The sequence below is a fragment of the Colletotrichum siamense genome (genome assembly GCF_013390195.1).
Source record: "Colletotrichum siamense strain Cg363 chromosome Unknown KSG_Cg363_contig03, whole genome shotgun sequence".
Classification (NCBI taxonomy): Eukaryota; Fungi; Ascomycota; class Sordariomycetes; order Glomerellales; family Glomerellaceae; genus Colletotrichum; species Colletotrichum siamense.
Window position 1 is genome coordinate 395665 of NW_023501016.1, and position 19749 is coordinate 415413.

The window sequence follows — 19749 nt, forward strand, 5'->3', positions numbered from 1 at the left end:
AGATGAAAGATCCAAAAGTCAGGTGTGCCAAAAACAACAAGTCATTATTACTTCATGATCCTCTTCTAACCATCCAATGTCCATGATCATGACCATGTTCATGTCCGTAATCCATTATTCGTAAGCATCATTCATCCATCCAACGCCCAATGCACCGACTTCCGTTGTTTCTTCTTCTTGTTCATCTCTTCAGGCACACGTATGCGGGCATCCGCAATCACAACTCCAAACGTCAAATTTGACGCCCGACTATGCGTACAGGCCGTCGTCGTGCCATCAATCTCCCATTCCCATCGCGCCTTCTCAATCATGTCCCCAGCCTTCCGCAGCTTCTGCCGCCATCCCTCCACAAACAACCACGCAAGACGAAACACGCTCTCGCCAGAGGGCTCTTCGGGCTCTCGCACCTCGGTCCAGACGACCGGCACCCGGAGGCCGCTCGCATCTTTTCGATACTTCCGCATCGGGCGGTCGTCATCCACATCGTCGTACTCCGCGTCCCGCTTCACCCTCATGACTTTGAGCCCCGCTCCGCCCGAGCGTGGTCAATTTGCCTCCAGCCCTCCAGCAGAGTTTCGTAGGAGTGCGCTCTGCTCGTCAACCTCGTCCTCGTGTTCGTTGAGAAACCCGGCCTTGCGCTGATAGCCGGGGCCGTCGTCCTCGTCCTCGGGCTTGGCACGTCGGACTGGGTGAAAGACACCCGAGACCGGCCGTGATCGGACCGGGCTTGCGGGCTCTTGCTTTGCTTGATTGCCTTCGAAGATCCCGCGCATCCTGCTGATGAGACTTCCGGGTGAACTGCCTGTGCCGGAAGCCCGTCCAGGGCTGTCGGACGTCGATCCGACGGAGCCCGATGCTCCATGAAGTGACTTGGTGCCCCCACCGTCATACTTGAAGGGGTCGTCAAATGACCGATCGGTAAGAGTAGAATCATTCCGCGGGCGCGTCAAGTTATGCACAGAGGCTGGCCACGAATCCCGAATGACGGGTTCGTGCTTGTCGACAGGCAGCGCTGAGTGAATGGGCGATGATGCCATGGAGTCTATCGTGCTCTGGCTCTGTACGGAGTACGGCACAGAGTCGGTTCGAGCGTGCCAAGGGACGTTGGTCACGTCGCGCGGGACGAATGCATCGGGATCAAAGTCCTCCTCCACGACCGGCTGGGAAGGCGGTGTCTGTGGTCGGTCAGGATTGTGTCTGCTGTTGGCAAGACCACGAGACGGTGTGGAGGGCGTGCCTTGAACAGGTGTAGCAGGAGTGGCACGCGAGGGGGTAGCTGGTGATGACTCCTGGCGCAAAGCAAGGGGGCTCACGTCCGGTGCTTGCTCACTTTGTTGGGGTGCCAACTGTGGAGTGGCATGTTCAAACTCATCCTCTGACGAGTCGTCCGCCTCTTGCAACTCGGCCTCTAGTGAAGACAGTTGCCCGTGCTGAGTTTGCTGGTAGTCCGGGCTGTACTGTGGCCGCCCGTATTGCTCGTCGTCATCTTGGACGTGACCAAACTGCTGAAACTGCTGCTGCGCGTACGGATCTTGCCCGTACATTTGAGCTTGTTGCGCAGCGGCAGCATACGGGTCTTGTCCGAAAGCCTGGCCGTACATCTGAGCCTCCTCCGGGCTGTGAACTTCTTGGACATGGACCTCGGGCTGATACGCCTGGGTCTGCAACGGAGAGGGCTGCCCAGTCTCCGCACCTTCATGGATGGACTTTTGGAGCTCTGACCTCAGAGAGTCGGAGCGGCTGTGCCTAGAAGCCCCGAACAGTGACGGGGATCGAAGTTCATCACGCCATGATGATGCTCCAAACCGTGAAGATGCGTACTGGGTGACAGGCTCGTCGGACGCCATAACTGCAGTCTTTGGTCCATCGTCGTCGTCGCTCTGGAACGAGTCGATGACCTGCTCCAAGACCGGCTCAGTTGCTTCTGGCTGTTGAGGGGCGTTGAACTGGGTCAAGAATGAGGGAGCAGCAGGCGCGATCCCCGGGGTGATATAGTCGCTGTCATTGTCAGAGTCGGAGTCTTCGAGGTGACTGGCCGGAATGTCTTGTCCATGCGGAACACCAGACGTTCCTTGAGCATAGGCTGGGTCATAAGCGCTGTCCTTGATGTCAGCAGATTCCGGGTGTCGCGGTGAGTCCAGCGCGCCTTGCGTGTACTGCGAAGACGCGCTGAACCCGGCTGAAGCCAGGGGAGTGGCGTACTCCTGCGAATCGGTATCCGTGAAGTCTCCCGGTCCAGCTGGGGTGAGGTAAGTCGATGCCGTGGAGATCTGATCGTTGCTTGCGTTGGCCCACTGCTGCTCGTAGTTGTCGACACGCAGCTGGGGCGTGGGCGCGGGGAATGCTGAGTCGGCCGCAAGACGGGCTGCCTCGCCGCGCTGGTTGATGTTCTCCCATGAATCATCGCTTTCTTCCCCGTCTTCTTCTCTTAGATGACTTGGAGGATCCTGACTGCTTCTGGGTCCCGACGCCGTGAATGGTGTTTCCATCGGGCTTTGTTGGGCTGCCGGGCTTGCTGACATCGGGCTTACTGTCGCCAGAGGGCTGGTTGACCTCATCGGGTTTGTCGTCGCCATCGGACTCGGTTCCAAGGGGCTTTCTGGGCTCATCGGGTTGGTTGCCATCGGGCTGGTTGCTATGGGGTCGCTCTCCATCAACTGGTTGTTGAGTGTCACCGTCACATCCGTTGTCTGGCCATACTGATTAGCATTCAGGTCCTCCTCTTCACTGTCGGAGTCTTCGAGTGGTTGACGGTAGCGATCCTGTGCGCTGGGGGCACGCGGAGGCGGAGGCGGTGGCGGGGTCGCTCTGTACTGCGACGTCGACAGACTGTGCATCTGGCCGGGCCGAGTGGCATTCAATTCCCAAGCATCATCCATATCCTCTTCTTCGTCACTGGTATCCAAGAGATCCTGGCCATGGAGACCCTGCGAGACTGGGGCTCGCGGAGGTGGGGGCGGGGGCGGGGTGGCCCTGAACTGAGATGTTGATGAAATGGGGAACTGACCAGGTCGAGCGATGTTGGGGATTTCGTCCTCACTTGAGTCCGCTTGCTCTTGATGATGGAAGCCTTGTGAACTAGGCACACGAGGCGGCGGGGGAGGAGGGGGTGTAGCCCTGTAACCTGAAGACGCCATCGTGAAGGGCTGTGAATCTTGAGAGGGTAAGACACCTTGATCTTCCTCGTCTGAGTCCTCCACGTGAAGTCTGCTCTGTGACAGGGAACTGGGGACGCGGGGAGGCGGCGGGGGCGGGGAAGTGGCTCCGAACTGCGATGTCGATAGAGTTGAGGGCTGAGCAGGAGTGAAGTCGTTGTCCCAATCATTTTGTTCCTCTTCCGAAGAGTCTTCAAATTGTTGTCCGTAATGACCTTGTGAGCTAGATCCGCGAGGAGGGGGAGGGGGAGGGGGAGTCGCTCTGTGCAATGAAGATGAGAGGGGGTCCGGCTGGGTAAAGGCAGCAGACTGCGATTCCAATGGGTCCTCATTATCTTCAGATGACTCTGCTGCTTCCTGCTGGTAGAAGCCCTGGGAACTCAGAACGCGAGGCGGAGGCGGAGGCGGAGGGGGGCTTTCTCTGTACTGCGATGATGTCAACGCGGGATTAATCTGACCAGGCATGTTCGAGTTATAGTCTTCTTCCTCCTCATCGGAGTCTTCAAAGCCGTGGCCGTGACGCTCCTGGATGCTAGGCAAAGAAGGAGGAATTCGTTGCTGCAAGGGTGGCAGCTGTTGCGAGCCGGTGAGACTCTCAGGCTCTTCGGAATCAGAGTCCATGTCTTCCAACTCGCTGTTGTAGCGCTCCTGGATGGTATCCAACGGCGTCACTGCGAGTCTGGAAGCCAGCGGGCTGCTACTGTGGCCTACTGAGCCGAGGCTGAAGGGATCTTCACCCTCCTCATCGGAGTCTACCATAGGGCCAACCGGGTACTCTTGGCCAACGATAGACGGAACGGCCTGGCCGAAACTCGTGTCATCGGCTCCGCTGCCCATGCTTCCCATGCTGCCCACAGTGCCACTTCTACCTCTGCTCCTGGCCGCCGCAAACGGGTTGGTGTCTACGGGAGAAGCACCAAGAGTACTGACGGTGGGAAGGAAACTGCGGTCGGATGCAGGGCTCCGAGCAAAGGGGTTGTACGACTCCGGGACCTGAGGCGTGGGCTGGCGACCCTCGACAGGCGGCGCAGCGGCAGCAAATGGATCTTCGAACGTGGACTCGTGTCCCGTCACATCCGCATCGTGGCCAAAGTCACTGCCTGGAGTTGTGCTACGGGCAAAGGGATTCCCTGGTGAACGTTGGGCTAGGGGGCTGCCCGATGAGCTTCGACCTGTGGGAGTAGTGCTCCTGGCAAACGGGTTGGTAATTGGCGACTCTCGTGCCTGCTCGTCAGGATGAGACCCAAAGGAGCTCGCAGACCGCAGGAAGTGCTCCGCCGCGGGTGATGTCGAGCGCTGTCCCTGAGGGCTGACCGAACGCAAGAAGTCCGCGGCTGTGGTAGTGTTCCTGGCGAAGGGGTTGTTCGATGCCTCCGACGTTTCTGTCGCCATTTGCTGAGCGAAGGGATTGTATGCCGCCTGTTGCGTCGGTCTAGCAAAGGGGTTGACGTAAGTCTCTTCCGCATCGCTATCCTCCTCGCGGACGCTGAGGACCGGTGACGAGTGGTCATCATCGTAGTCCACGCTGTCAACGTGATCGTCAAAGTGAACTTGCTTCGTGGAAGAAGAGAAGCTGGCATCTCCATGGTCATGGGTGCTAGCACTAGGCTCGAAGTCTTCGTGGTACTCTTGATCGTGATCCCGGTCCGCAGCGGCAGCCATGCTCGTAGTCTCGGTCATGTACGAGCTCTCAACAGCGGCATCTGGCGCTTCAGAGACGTTGCGGCTCAAAGTGTCAGGATGATAGTATGATGCGGCTAAGCCGGAAGTATCACCAGCTGCTGAGTTGGCAGGCTCAGTGTGCTCAGTGATGACTGAGAGATCGTGCTTTTCGCCCAGTTCTTGGGAATCGTCGAAGCTGGCAGGGTGGTCATCGTCGGCCTCGTCAAGTCCAACACTGCGTTGAGTGGCTTCGGCTCCGGCTTCAAGACCGCGTGCCGTGCTGTCGTCGTGGTCGTGCTTGTCCTCATCGAAGTTGGGCTGGTGGGCATCTTCGACGATTGGCGTGCCAGGTCTATGCACTTCCTCTTGGTCCTCGGCCATGACAGACTTATCGCCCTCATCATGCTCATCATCTTCATATCTGTGGACGAGCTCATCTTGCACTACCGCAGTCGGGGAGTCTGCGCTATGTTCCTCATCAGGACCAATATGTGCCGATGCTTCTCTAGGTTCAAGATGCTCCTCTTTCTCGACATCCGAATGCTCCTCAATATGCGAAGGCTCCTCGGCAGGGAAACTCGTCTCGGCACGCGAAGACTCCTGGTCATGTCCAACGTCCGTCTGGTCGACGGCCTCTGATGAGTGCGCCTCTTCGAGCTCAGCGTCAATGTCATGTTGATGAAGCTCGACGGTTGGAACATCCTCGTGGACCGCCTTTGTCGCAAGTGACTCTTCGACCGGAGCGCTGTCTAGAGACCTTGACGTCGGTGCTTCATCGAGGGTCTCAGAATGATCGCTGGAATCGTGGTGGACGACCGGTGCGGCAGAGTCGTCGGCGGCAATGACTTCGTCGTGCTCATCGTGCTCGTCGGGGCCAGATGAAAGATTCTTGTCGGCGTCGGCCAAGTCATCAGCGTGAGCAAGCTTGCCCTCTTCCATGGGAGCAACAAGGGTCTCTCCCTTGTCCTCGTGATCACTTTCGGGCTCAGGGAGTGCTTGATCGATCTCCTTGGTCTCAACTTCGAACTCGGGTGCTTGTACTGGTTCGTGGCTCTCAAGCTGTGCAGACGCCGCCTCGGCACCTTCGGGGTCGACAACCTCAGTTGCCTGAGCTGGCACATCGCTGTCGATTGCAGAAACTTCAGGTGTTGGCTCCTCTGTGTCATGGGGCACCGTAACGTTGTCAGCGGCCTTGGTTTCCTCGACAGCATCGTCGGATTCAGCGTGCGAAGTTGGGAATGCTTCGGAGGTGTCCATAGACGGAAGAGCATCGACCTTCTCGCTCTCGAGTTCAACTTCCCGGTCCTGCGCCCGCTCGTCATCCGCTTGTGAACTCGTGTCAACGGCGGCGGATGTTGGCTCTTCTACGATCGACTCCGGCTCCTGAGTCTCAGGATGGTCGTCAGCCGCCTTTGCCTCCTCAAGCTCCTCGTCTCTATCCGCTGAAGAGATTTCGGGAACTTTGGTCTCTTCTTCGGCCACGTTCTCGCCATGAACAGAGATTTCTTCTCGTGGAGGCGAGGATGGCTCATCATCCTTGTCGACGATCGGCTGATCTGACACGGGTTCAAGGTGCTCAGCCTCAGACTCGGCAGGTTGAGAAGGCTCGTCATCTTTAACCGCAGGTGTATCCTCGAGGTCTCGATCAGCCGCGACTTCCGCCTCCGCAGGAGGAACGACGTCTTGAGAATCCTTCGCTTGCTCGACTTCGCCAAGCTCAGGAGATGTAGAGCGCTCGATAGCCTCAGCTTCGTCTTGGTCACTCTTGTCGTCCTCAACGGGCGCTGATGGCGATTCGTCCTTGTCCTCGTCCACATGCAAAGCTGAAACAGACTCCGCATGCTCATCATCGACTTGAGGCTCCGGCGACTGTGCCGGCTCGTCGCTCTCGGCAACAGGAGTCTTCTCGGTCTCAGCAGCCTCTTGAACCTCTTGCCCAACGGCACTTTCTGGCTCATGGGACTCGGCAACGTCCTCCGCCTCCTTCTCCCCCTCGGTTTGATCAACCTCGGGGGCATCAGAGACTTCGGCAGGCTCTGTCACAGTACTGGAGTCGGCGGCGGCGTCAGAAGGTCCATGAGCGGAATCGTCTGCGTCAAGGACACCACGAGCGTGTTCCTCTCCGTCCGAATGCACAGCGTCCCGCTCTTTGGAATCTGCATCTTCAAGATCTTTGCTGGCAGTGGTTGGTAGATGCTCTTCCTCCTCCTGGGTTGTCGGGGGTTGGTCACTGACTTCCGCTTGAACTTCTTGAGAGGCATCTTGGGCCTGGGCATTGTCATCGGTGCCGAGAGTGTCTTGTTGCTCAAGTTGCTCCTCGGGCTGGGAGGGCTCAACTACTTGCTCATCTGCTGGCTGGTCTTGGTGGTCCTCATCCTTGGATTGAGAGTCGTCTGGGGCGAGATCGACTGGGGCTTGGAGATCATCAGAAGCGTGAGCTTCATCCGAGGCTTTGCCATCGACGTCATCTGCGACGACGGCGCCGCTTTGGCTGTCCTCCAAGTCTCGAGTCTCTTCTACTTCGACTGTGGCATCGTCAACAGGTTGTTGATCTGCGGCAGAGGCTTCGACAGCATCTTCAGGCTTGTCCTGATCCTCTGTTGTCTCCACAGCCAAGTCCCTTGTCGGCACCTGCTCAGGCTCTGGGACAGTGCTCTCGGTGCTTTGCTCAACTTGCTCGGCCTCTGGTCGCTCATCATCCGCTGCTCCAGGCTTGTCCTCTGCTGGCTTTTCTGCGTGACTTTCGGCGATAACCTCGTCCTTGGGAAGGCTGTCATCCTCGGCCGGGGTCGTATCTGGTACAGAAACTTCCTCGGCAGGTGCCTCCGCAGGCACCTCGGCAGACTTCTCATGGTCAGAGACAACTTCTTCCTCCTTCGCAAGGTCTTCCTTAGGACTAGTGTCGTCCTCAGTCTCATCCTTTGCAGGGGCATCGGTGACTTCAGCCTCTTCCGGTGATGGGCCATCGTCTTGTGCGGGAAGATCGTCTTGCACCGCGGCGACTTCCGGTTGTGAAGGCTCATCATGTGCCGGTGTCTCGTCTTGAACGATTTCCTCTTCTGCGACAGCCTTGGAGCTGACCTCTGGAACTTCTTGGCTCTCGGCCGAGATCTCCGCGGTTCTCTCGGTCTCCTCGGAGGGCTTTGAATGTTCCTCCTCGTTCTCGACCGGATCCGTACTTGGACCGTCGTCCGCAGTCGACTCGTCAACGACAGCCTTAGCGGAGATCTCAGGTATGGCTCTCTCTTCTGCCCCATCATCGACGGCATCGTCCGCAGCCTTCGCCTCTTCATTTTTCGGGGTATCATCATCCTCTTTCTCGGCGCTTGGCTCGGGGGCGGTGTCGTCTGCAAGCTTCTCCTGCTCAACTGGCTCATCTGAGGGACTTGCCTCTACGTCGGGACTCTCCTCAGCTGCGGGGGCACTCTCCTGCGCAGGTTCTTCACTCGGAGCTTCATCTGCGAGGCCCTTGTCGGCGACAGGGGTGTCCTCTGCTTCACCTGCTTCAGTTGAAATCTCCTTTGCCGTGTCATCAGCATCTTGGGCGTCTTCGGCCACAGGCGTGTCTTGGGGTGCAGCCGTCTCTTCGGCCGAAACCTCTCTCGTCGCGTCATCCGTCGAGGGAGCGTCTGCATCTCCAGAAGCCTCCTGCGCCAGCTCGTCCGAAGAAGTTGGCTCAGCGGGCGCAGTCTCTTCCACGGGTTCGTCAGCTGGTGCAGCTTCTTCGGCCGGTGCGGTCTCAGGCTCTTCCACCGCCAGGCCCCTGACCTCTACCGGGGACGTGGTCTCCGCCTCAGCAGGGGCTTCTTGGGTCTCCTCGATCGCAGGAGATTCAGAAAGGATCTCTTCCTTGACCTCCTCTGTAGGCGCGGGCTCGCTGACCTCTTCCGGCGCAGCAGCCTCCTCGGGCTGCTCCGGGACGGAATCGTCTTTGCTGGTCTCCTGAGCCTCGGGAGCAGCCGCCTCCGTCGCGGGTGTGTTTTCGCTAGATTGAGCCTCCTCCGTGCTCACCGCCTCCAAGCTCTTTTCAGCCACTGGTTCTTCGTTTGGTGGCTGGGAGTCGTCACCTTCTTGGATATCTTTGTCTTGGGCGGCGGGAGTTCCTTCGGCGGGCGGCGCGGGTGGTGCGCTCTCGGCCGGGCTCTCGGCTGCTTTCTCTGCCGTCTCTTCCTTTGGCAGGGGAGACGGCTGACCGGATACTGTTCCTCCTCCTCTGCGCACCGTTCGCGCTCTCTTGCGGGTCGGGATCGGAGGCACCGATGCCTTCATCTGCTCTTCGATCAAGCGGTTGAGTTCCTGTTGGTAAAGTCAGATCCCGTCGCACGCCCAAGCCCACACCCCGACTTACTGCTCTCTTCTTCTCGAGCTCTGCCAATTTGGCTTCTCCCTCGGCTATCACCTTGGCGGCTTCGTCTTCGATGTCATCCATGAGGCCATCCATCTCGTCTTCGACATTATGCGTAGTGGTATCAAAGGTGTTCAATTTCTCCTCGTCTTCCTTGGCCTTGCGGGCGGCAAGCTCCTCGTCTTCTCTTCGACGACGGGCCTCGCGTTCCTCATCTTCTTTCCGCCGTTGTTCGGCGATTTCTTCCAGCTCTTTCTGCCGTGCCGCCGCGAGCTCTGCTTGCTCCTGTTCATATGCGGCCTGGAGCTCTGCGATTGTGTTATCACGCTTCTTCTCGAGCTCGTCGAGTTTCGTGTCGCTCTGGGCGGCAGAGGTCGAGAGGCCCTCGATCGTCGCGTGGATCGAAGCAAGGGCCTCATTCATCTGCGCCACGAGCGTGGCAACGTCCGTTTTGGCAGTCATCGGATGGGTATCGGAGAGTCAATGCTCTCTACGGAGATTAGGGTGCGGATTGAGGAGATGTGATCAATCGAGCGTGGGATTGTGAGAGATCCCAAGTCTCGGAAATGGCAGGTATCGCGTAGTTTTTTGGCTGATTGACTTTTCACAGGCGTTGACTAAACGTTCGAAACACACACGTCGGCTGCGGGGTGGCCGTCAGTTTACGATATATACCATCCTCGCTGCTCCGGAGTAACAGCCGTCAAGTTCTAGCCCAGGGACGGTCAGGAAAGCCCGGCCGTGTGTGATGTTCCTCCAACTGATCATGCAGTCCCCGTCCAGGACATGGCCAGGCCACGCTTGTATGCCCCATGCCCCGCCGGCCGAACACCGATGATGAGAGGAAAGCTCCTTTGTGCCAGAGTTGCCAGTGCACCGCTCGTTCCGTGATTGGAGCGAGCCGCGGCTCCCTCTCATCCGATGTTGGATCTTCGAAGCCGCGGTGGACCCTCCTACCCCTTCGCAACGCATGACATCCATATACAAATGGTGATGTTGTCAGGGACGCGAGGGGGCCGCGATTGAGTCAAGGCTGCAGACTCTTTCATTTCGCCCATCGTCGAATAGCACCGCCATCGAGGGGACAATCCAGTACCTCCAGCGCGAATTCGCCTTGTCGCTGGGCAACCTGGTGACAGCTGTCAAATATCGACAGCATCCTCCTTGCCTCGGGAGAGTATTCGGGGCTTCATTCCCAGGGTTTCGCTGCTGCTGCGTCTGATGTTATGCCACGGCGGCTTTGCCATTGGGTCAAATCTCTTGGGGCAAGTCTTCAGGCATGTGCGATGGGTGTGTTGGCGACAAAAGGCGTGGACAGGCGTTCCCTGCTAGAAACGAGCATCATTCATGCGCCCGGGTAAGCATTGAGAGTTCTGAGCGCAGCAGATTACCACCGACGTGGAACCGGCGTCTAGCAACCGCTTGGCCGCATGAAATTCGCTGGATATGGTCGGTATTGTGATGCATTTGGGCAGTTTCAGGACTCCTCCGGGGTACGGAAGAGAGGGAGTTTGGTCGAACACGGCGGCTCAAATGAGTGAATGGTGAGCCACAGTTGACCCCTTCAAACCAACCCGCGCTTCAAACCACGTGTCCGAGCCGCTGCGACGTGAATATTCAAGCCACATTGTGGCTGCGGCTCAGGGCCTCAGAACCGACCGATGTCCTCGATTCCCAAGACGATGACGTCACGGCCCATTTGCTAAGACGGCGCCAAGTGGGTGTCTTCTGTTGTTTTGTTCGCCTCGTTATCTTTCTGGTGGTGTTGATATTGATCCTGAAAAACTTTGCCCCAATCGCCGATTCAAACAACATTGAGGTTGCCAAGTTACTTCGTCTGCCGACCGGAAAACTGGATCGAGATGACTTGGCGTTGCATCGTCAGGTTCGTCAATCCGCAACTCCACCTTCTCCAGGATACCCTTCGTCTGATGATATCCGTGAGGCTTTCCGAGATGCCCTTGATGCCCGACAGGACATGGCGATACCGAGGCCTCCCGCTAGCCCCAGCGGAAAATGAAGAGAGAAAACCGGTTCGATACCGCCGTGACTAGTAAATCGTCTTAAAATCCATCAATATACACCACCCAGCCAACCGCTAGCGCCTGTCATGGACATCTTCATGTATGTTGTGATGATCCAAGCTTGATAGAAGGTAGCTGCCAGCTCAGAGTATGTGCGGGTTATTTGAGTGCAGCTTGCCTATCGCATTCTTGCATTCTTGCAAGGGGGTGGGCGGGAAGATTCATGCAATCGCACTGGCCGAGTCAGATGTTAATCATGATGTTGCCGCATGTCGACTTCAGATGAGATTTGTCAGCACAGCTTGTGATAGAGGATTGCATGTCAAGTCCTTCAACGTCGCAATTTGTAGGATAGGGCGGGGGTTTACTGATATTCCGGGTGTGATTGGGGCTTGATATGATGTCCTTAGTGAGATCAAAGAATAAATTGCAACAAAAGTCTTTATAATGTCAAGACGGTGGCGTTGTGTAGTTTTGAGGACGGTCAAGTTCGGCTCGTCGACTAATGGGCCTCTGGTTCTGACTACATTCAACGAAGCCAAAAGGTTGCAGCTGACGAAGACCAGCCCCTCTGAAGATGGTTTTCACATTCGAGTCATTTGCATTGTGCTGGTCCCGTACTCAGCTTCGTAGTGCCGTGATTGCATTGATTCTCGTTGGACATTCGCCCAAGTTTCTCGCGAATGCATGATATTATGACGCCTGATGGCGAAGCATCTCTTCCTACGCCAGCTTCCTACCTTAGATTGAGCAGTTACAAATACTCTAGTGGTGTTCAGGGACTAAACAATAGATGACCCCATTTCTTTGCGGCTGATCTTACGTCAAACATTCAGGTAACTATTCCGAAGCGCAGCCTTTTGAGGGGCCACGCAAACCCTAGGCTTTGCTGCTTTTCACATAGCACCAACAAAAGTTTGAGCACGACATTCCTCGGATTGATGAGCTCTATGAGTAGTATGCGCCATGATCATCATTTCAACTAGCAGACGAGGTACCGTTAGGGACTTTCAGCACTGAGAATAACATTATTTACTCACTTTGATGTTTATATTCCTTAGTCCCCGTATTCCTATTTCGTTTCCTTAGTGAAGCCTATTAACTATCTGACGCCGCATTAAAGAAAGCGTCGCATCAGCAGCAGACTTAGACCCAGCTTCTTAGAGATTAAAATACTAAAAGCATTAGAGATGCTGAGACTGTAGCCTTTACAATGTTTCGAGATAGCTGATGAGCACTGCTCTCATGTTAAGGAGACGCTTCACTTTAACAAGGTGAGAAGAAATAATTTCTACTAGCAACCTTCCCCCCCCCCCCTCGCCTACGTCGCGATGTCTTTCAAAGCCAATCAGACTAGCTGGTCTAGGCCATCGTGTTGTTATCATTATTGTTATTCTATTTTTCGACGTCAGAGCTAGGCTTGGATCGCTCCCTGGGGCATACGTCGTGTAGGGCAGGCCTATATGTCTACTTAATCTATTGTATACTGTTCCCGCTCCTTAAATTGAGCATCTTCTAGTTAATCGCTTCCCGCGTATAGTGTTTCTAGGCCTAGAGGCCGCCCTAACCGTTAAAAACGGCGCGGGCGTCCCCTGTTTCCGGCTTATTTCGCCCGGCTGAGGCTGGTGCTGCGGCTAGGCCAGCGTGTATCTTAATGCAATTATTCAAGGAAAGATGATGAGGTTCCGCTTCCATCAGCCGTGAGAGTGCAATCATGTGAGGTTCCCCTTCATGCCGGCTTTACTTGCCACGATCTCGATCCCAGCACACCTATCATATTGAAGCACTCTAGCGGCGAGCTCCAAGAACCTCGATCTCAGCCGATGTCCTCTCACTCGTTCTCACACTTTCAGCCCTCTTTCTCGCAGTGAAGCATCTCCGGTAGAGTCCTGCCTGAGGAGGCCATAATCACCAGAGCCGAGCTTGATCTGGACTCAATCCAGAAAAGGTCACAACGGGGTTTGTCATCGATCTATTATTCCCCTCGAAGCTTAACTCCCGTTCAATTATTTCTGGATACGAGTGCAAGAATGGGCACGCTTTAGCGAAGTCAGGCCGGAATTAGTGTTGTCACTGCCACAGCTATGTCTCGTGTCAGGAGAATTTTGTTGAACGACTTATACAAGGTAGCTCATGATGAAGATGAGACAGAGCGTCTGTGACTCTGTGGTATGTCCATGTCAATTATGTTGATGACTTCAAGGCCGTTGCAGAAGACTCTTTGAGCCGAGTTATTCAAAACATTGGCTTGAACCATTTGGTGCGCATTTCTGGCTGACGATTCAAGTTCAGATTGATTGCCAGCGTTGCGAAAGACTTGCTCAAAGGGGAGTAGCCTGTCTGGTCTGGCTGGACCCCGGTCTCAAACCTATCCAACCATCTCGTGATAAAAAGATTTTATAACCATACGTTCACTCAACGCAGTTTCTACAGCGTTAACAAAGCTGAGGGTAATGTAGACATTAAAGGGAACGCGTTGCTACAGGAGCAAGCCATCCATAATGAAACAGGGAAAAAAAAAAAAGAACAAACAGCAAAAAGAGAATTGCTGGTCAATCGCGGACGGGAATTGAGCCCGACGTGGGGGTCGAACCCACAACCTTGAGATTAAGAGTCTCACGCTCTACCGATTGAGCTAGCCGGGCGATTGGAAACCCAGCTTGAAGTCTTGGTTGGTGACGACGAGCGGACGTGGAGACGATCATAGCGGGAGGGAGTTGCGGTGGTGGAGCACGGGAACCCACATGGTGAGTGAGTGAGGGCCCAAGTAGGGTTGCGACATGGCTTCTTCAGACTTTCTTCGGTGTTGTGTTATTGTTCCGTGGTTGAAAAAAGTTTGAATGAGAAGGTTGGGTTTTAAAGATTGCCGACGATGTTGGGACCTAGTCGCGTGGTCTGTCGGCAGATTTAGTTGTGACTGTCAGCCACACTCACCACAGAGCGAGGCACAAGCGTTGTACACCGAGGGTTTTCAATACATAGCAACGAATTATCATGTTGTATTTTTGATTTGAACTGCTATGGTTAGTCTTCCACGAGTCGCTGCTGCCGGAGGCCGCTTGTGATGATTGTAACGGCTAAGCCGGAGGAGCGCATTCGTTGTATCTTGGGCGCCCCTGACACGTCCCCGCGTACGAATCACTAAATATAATGAAGTAAATTCAAGAGAGAGAACTATACTGAAACTACCTTGGTTCATGAGTTGAAAGTTGCTCTCATTGAGACGTTTGAAATAGGCCTTGTTGATAAAATAATTCTGCATGTCTACTTCTAATAGACATATGAACAAAGACTTCTTCGGAACAATGCCGCATGAAGATCAAATCGGGTATGCTCATGTCAAAGAACATAAGCTCTAAGTTCTGATGTTTTGATCGACAGCCATGTTGTGGCCCGCAGAACAACTCTACAGTCCAACATACATACCATACTTACTCGCTTTCTAAATCTTACGCATTCCCCAATCAACGTGGCTCGTAGATCCGGTCTTCGTAAGCTCGATCATGAAGCCTACTATTTGAATTAAAGTTAGGGATTCATCATAGATGTCATCGTCTCCATTTCACAATCGTTCGAATACACATTCTAATGGGGAACTCCTAATGGTGTTGTGAACGTAACTATAAGATACGAAGAAGATAAACCTTAAACACTGTGTAAATGTCTTCTGGTTGATCGTCGTCGACCTCCAAAGCTTCAAAGGCGCTCAACGGACGTCTTCACGCTGCCTCTCCCCGTGCTGCCGGCCATTATCCGGCACCCGGCTGCCTCCGGACTTTACTCCGGCCACGCCAGTATACTCTATCTCCCGCAACCGCTTCGCCGCTTCGGACTCTCAAGGCATGAATCACGTGTACTCAGTCTCACAGGCCAGACCTAGAAAGCCCAATATATCCGCCGCAAACCCGACAGAGATAGACCTAGTCCAGGACCTGCTTGTGATCAACCCCCTGATCAAGAGCTTTCATGCCGCCCACGATGGAGATATTCAGCTCAGGGGCCAACGAATTTGTTCTACCTCACCGCCCCCGAAAACAGATCGCGCCTCGCTGATCAGCATGTGGATGCGCGGAGTCTAACCCGACGAGAATTCCCCGAGCTCAGCATCCCTCCAGTCCCATTTCCCCATCGCCACCCCAAAATAGCCAACCCTCCAACTGCCTCCAGCAAAACGTAAACCGATCCCTCCTAACGCCTATCTCGCAGCTCACCAAACGCCGACGGACAATCCAACCCAAACTATTCTCCATGCTTCACAACAAACAAGCCAGCCAAACGACCCACAAACCCCAGGGGATGGGGAATGGGGGATGGCAAGCTTTATGAAAGATGGGCAGACGGAACTCTGTAGAGTTTAGCTATCCCCGCCAACTATAAAGAGCTCTGCCGCAGAGCGAGGCCCTATTCGTTGGACGTTGGGAGTTTGCCCTTCTTTGCGGGAGCTACTTTTCACTCGCTTTTGGACGGCGGCGGGCTCGGTATCGCGGCGTCCTGTCGCCGACGCACCCGTGAAGCCCACTACCCAGCGGCACCCCGTGGATTTGAGAACTTCTCTCAAACATGGTGGATGGACGGTCTAACCGAGCCTGGGTGGTACACATCTTACCGGTCCTAGCGACGCCATCATCTTGACCAAATCTGCCGTTAGCCGGAAGGCCCACGGCCCTGACTGACCGCTTCGGGCCGTGAGAGAGACAGAGACGGCAACCGGTGCCGTATCAATCAACAACACAATCCCAGCATCGCCGACCAATCAAAGAGGCGCCGCGACGACTTTCCTTTTTCCACCAGCCACACGTGGCTGGTGTCATCCCATCAATCCCTTCCCTCCATCCACACTGACGGATCGCCGTGACGTCGTATTTGCCCGCACCCTTGCTGAAACTTTCCCCGAAACTGTAACATGTCGCACAACAGCCGCAGACTCGACTACCTCCCAAACCGTGCCCAGGGCCTTTCACGCGTACGCAGTAGTCTCGGCAAACCAAGTACGGATAGTCGAGGAACAGGTGAAGCAGCCTTCACTAGGTGGTGGATATTGTTTCTATAGCGAGGTAAATAAACATCCAACTATTTACGATAGATAGGGTGCTGCCCGACGGTGGGTGAAGGGAGCGAAGTGAAGATGATAAAAAAAAAAGTAATTTGACGCTGCTGCTCGATGCTGATGCCTCTGCCGCCATGGGCGAGATACTGCTCCAATCCTACAATCCCGGCTTTCCCAGTGACTGCGTATCCTCCTCTTTGCTACCACTACCATTTCCTACACTCCGCTTTCGGCTCTTTCGAAGAGATTTGGCGGTTAAGTCTCTTATATACGCTTGGCGGTGTCGCCGGCGACGGCCCTTCGTCTCCTGTAGCTGTCGGCGTAGCCAATGCGCTCATAGGTGCCAAATCCGTAGAAAGCCACTCCGATCAGTAGCCAAGTGCCGGTAACGATAAGTCCAACAGGGAAGATCATGAGCTGGACGCCGGGAAGCACGAAGGCAACGGTTCCGTTCTTGAGACCAGCGACCACGTCGTCAACGGCGGCCTGAGCCATGGCAACGTCGGAGCGGACAATCTCCTTGGAGAAAACGCCGGTAATAAAAGACGCCTCGTTCGATGAGACATTGGTGCTGACAGACTGGCCGGCGGCGTTGACGCCAGTGAGAGTGAGGGTTGGCATGACGAGTGACTCGAGTTGAGACCTGGTTTGGTTAGCACAGCACGATTCCACAAGGGCAGTAAACAAACATACATTGACATGGGCGCAACCATTCTGCTCTGGTCAATCTGACCGACGAACAGATACGACTGCAGAGCTTGGGGCGTAACGACACGCTTCTGCAGACCGGTCCAGGGGACTTCAAAGGTCACGTCGCGAGCCATGTCGCGGCGGACGGAGGCCGTTCCAGCAATCTTGTTCGCGCTGACGGGCGACACGGAGGCGCCGTTGAAGGAGAGGCCGACCTGGATGTTTTGCGGCGGGATACCGGAGAAGGCACCGACAGGGTCGGAGACCTTGAACAGGCGCAAATCGGCCTCGAAAACTCCCGTCTTCGCATCCAGGCTCGGGAGGTTGTAGCAGATGCAGGTTCCTGACGGGTTCGACGCAGCATCGAGATGCGAGAGTGCTGAAGTGCAAGCGGCCGAAGTTTCCGTCTCCCATGCCGTCATGTTGATGGAGCCATCGGCATTAACCTTGACCTCGAGGGCGTTGGGAACCCATTCGGCGTTGATGTCCATACTCTGGCGCTTTTCGATGTACCGGTTTGCGACATCCTCGTAGCTTCGTTCCAACACGTCGACGGCCCTAACCTCAATCGTGGGATCCATAGCCAGCGGACGGATCTCGGCGCACGCGCTGGAGGCCAGCGCGGCGGTGGTAACGGCCACCTTCCAGAACATGGTTGATCGTGATTTCGTGTAGTAGTTTAGAAAAGTAAGCTTAGATGGCGAGTGGCGATCGGGGTGGGATCGTATTAATTGATTGATGAGATTCGGAGCCGAGGAAAGGTGGATCTGGCTGCTAATGTCGGTATGGCGTGGCCAAGGTCTAATTACAAAGTCGGGTCCCGGCCGGCGGCGAAGCGAAGCGAATTGAAAAAAGACGAAGCTACGAAAGAGCGTAAATGAAGTCCACTACCTCGCCTGCCCGGGTGAGCGGAGCCGATCGATCGATGAAGAGTTGAAGGGAAAGCGGTTGCCGGTGATTTTGACTTGACGTTAACGACGGGAATCGAATCGAGTCGTCGTACACGGAGGCGGCGTCGAGTCGGATCGATATTCAAAGAGGGCGTGGGGAATTCGACGGCGAGGAAGGGAAAAGAAGAGAAAGTGAAAAAAGGGACCTGCCCGTGATAGGGGAGGATTGCAGTAGTTTGCTGGCTTAGCTGTACTCGGGTTGGTCGCGCGATGGTCAGGTCGACTCGACTCGGAAAGGCGCAGGAGAGAAGAGTCGAGCAGTGGGAGGGGTGGCGAGGATACAATAAGGGCGGAGATTAAACGTCGATAAACGGGCAGGGCACAGCAGGGCTGGGCCTTTGACAAACAGGAGACGTGTGGGAGGAATTGTGTCATGCAGCGACCATCGTGGTGCCTGACAAGACGGGCAATGGCCTGACACGGTGCGATCCACAGGCCAAGTAGCAGGGCTGAGGGGGTGGTTTGGGTTCGAGGATGGGATCGAGGGGTCAGGTCGACGGGGTGGGTTGGAGAGAGGGACGCGAGGCCGTGGCTTGTGAGAGGAAGAGAGTCCTGGCCTGGAGAAGTTGGTGGTGATGGGTACGAAGAGCGCAGAGCAGAGACTCCTCAGACAGTGGCGGGGTGGTGGTAATCGGACCAGGATTGCTGGGGGTCCGGGAGGATCTGAGGCGTGATGTGACTGAAGAAGCAGGGAGGGCACAGTAAGAGTGGGTGGTACGGGATAAGGACGAGGGTGACCTGTGCCGCAAACCGTCTGGTTGTGTTTGCGAAGCTGGACGAGTGGGAAACCGAGTGCGTGGTCTGTGGTTTTGTGAGACGGCAAATGCAACGAGAGACGCGCAGGGACTCTAGAGGTCGTGGGAAACGTGGTGGTGGATGAGGGACGAGCGGCCTGGCCTGGTTTTCTGTGGATTTCGGTTGATTTGGTGGTTCGTCGCTGGAGACGGAGACGTTGATGCGAGTTCGAGTTCGCTTGTTGACGGTGACGGTGAGCAGCAGAGTCGTAGTGGACGATGCCAAGTTCAAGTCGAGAGGCGCTGAGGGCAGGGCAATGAGGGAGAAAAGGGCGGCTTGGCTGGTGGAGGGACGGGAAGCGATGGAGACTCTGCGAGGTAAGTCGAGGTAAGGTTAGCCGGGGAAGGCGAGGCTAGAGCTATTTGGGGATAGCGTACCGTGTGTGAGGGAAGGAATAAGCATGGAAGGGGCGTTCTGGTGCCTGCCTTCCCCCTTTGGATCCCCCTTCCCCCTTCCCCTTCCTGTTCAGTTCTTACGGATAGGCAACGGGCAGGAGCTTGGCATAGGGAAGTCGGCACACTTTCCCTACAGAATACAGACAGATGACTGGATGCAATGCAATTGGATACATGCACAATACATGCAATAATAAACTACACAGCATCCGTAATCCAGAATTATGAATGGCCACTACAGCTCTGCAAACCCAGACCAGACCAGGGAAACAGTACGGACTGGCCGCCAGATGGACACCACTCTCCCCCCTCCGTCTCCATCGACCAGTCACGACAGTGCCACGGCCACCCTCCGCCGCAGAAAGGTTTGCCTGGCGTGCGCTGTGCCTGAGCCTCGTGAGCCTATCCCTTCAACCAGCCCATGGCATTGTCGGATCGACTGGCGATGGAACAAGCGTCGTTCGAGGAAGGGGCAGGGTCGGGCGCTGAAGCAGTTTCTGGCCGATGCGACCCTTTCATTGGATCGCCTCAGCCATTGAGTGGAGCCACTGGGGTCTCATGTGTGGGGCATCTGATCAGGGGTATCGGTACTTAGTCTTATGCATAAAAACACACCAAAGCACAAGTACTTGTGATTCTGCGGACACTCACCGCAGCTGTCGCCCAGCACGCAAGAAACTGCCAAC

The 19749-nt window shown here is 55.5% G+C and overlaps 3 protein-coding genes across 3 annotated transcripts; all 3 read right to left on the reverse strand.

Moving 5' to 3' along the window:
* Positions 1 to 131: 131 nt before the first annotated feature.
* CGCS363_v004075 (uncharacterized protein) lies at positions 132 to 515 on the reverse strand (the record flags this gene model as incomplete). The annotated part of the gene is made up of 1 exon (XM_036635924.1): positions 132 to 515. One exon carries the CDS (start codon positions 513 to 515, stop codon positions 132 to 134), a length of 384 nt encoding a protein of 127 aa, XP_036497372.1.
* A 30-nt stretch (positions 516 to 545) lies between these two features.
* CGCS363_v004076 (uncharacterized protein) lies at positions 546 to 9624 on the reverse strand (the record flags this gene model as incomplete). The annotated part of the gene is made up of 2 exons (XM_036635925.1): positions 546 to 9113; positions 9166 to 9624. 2 exons carry the CDS (start codon positions 9622 to 9624, stop codon positions 546 to 548), a joined length of 9027 nt encoding a protein of 3008 aa, XP_036497371.1.
* A 6873-nt stretch (positions 9625 to 16497) lies between these two features.
* Positions 16498 to 17576, reverse strand: CGCS363_v004077 (uncharacterized protein; the record flags this gene model as incomplete). The annotated part of the gene is made up of 2 exons (XM_036635926.1): positions 16498 to 16876; positions 16927 to 17576. 2 exons carry the CDS (start codon positions 17574 to 17576, stop codon positions 16498 to 16500), a joined length of 1029 nt encoding a protein of 342 aa, XP_036497370.1.
* Between the last annotated feature and the right edge of the window lie 2173 nt (positions 17577 to 19749).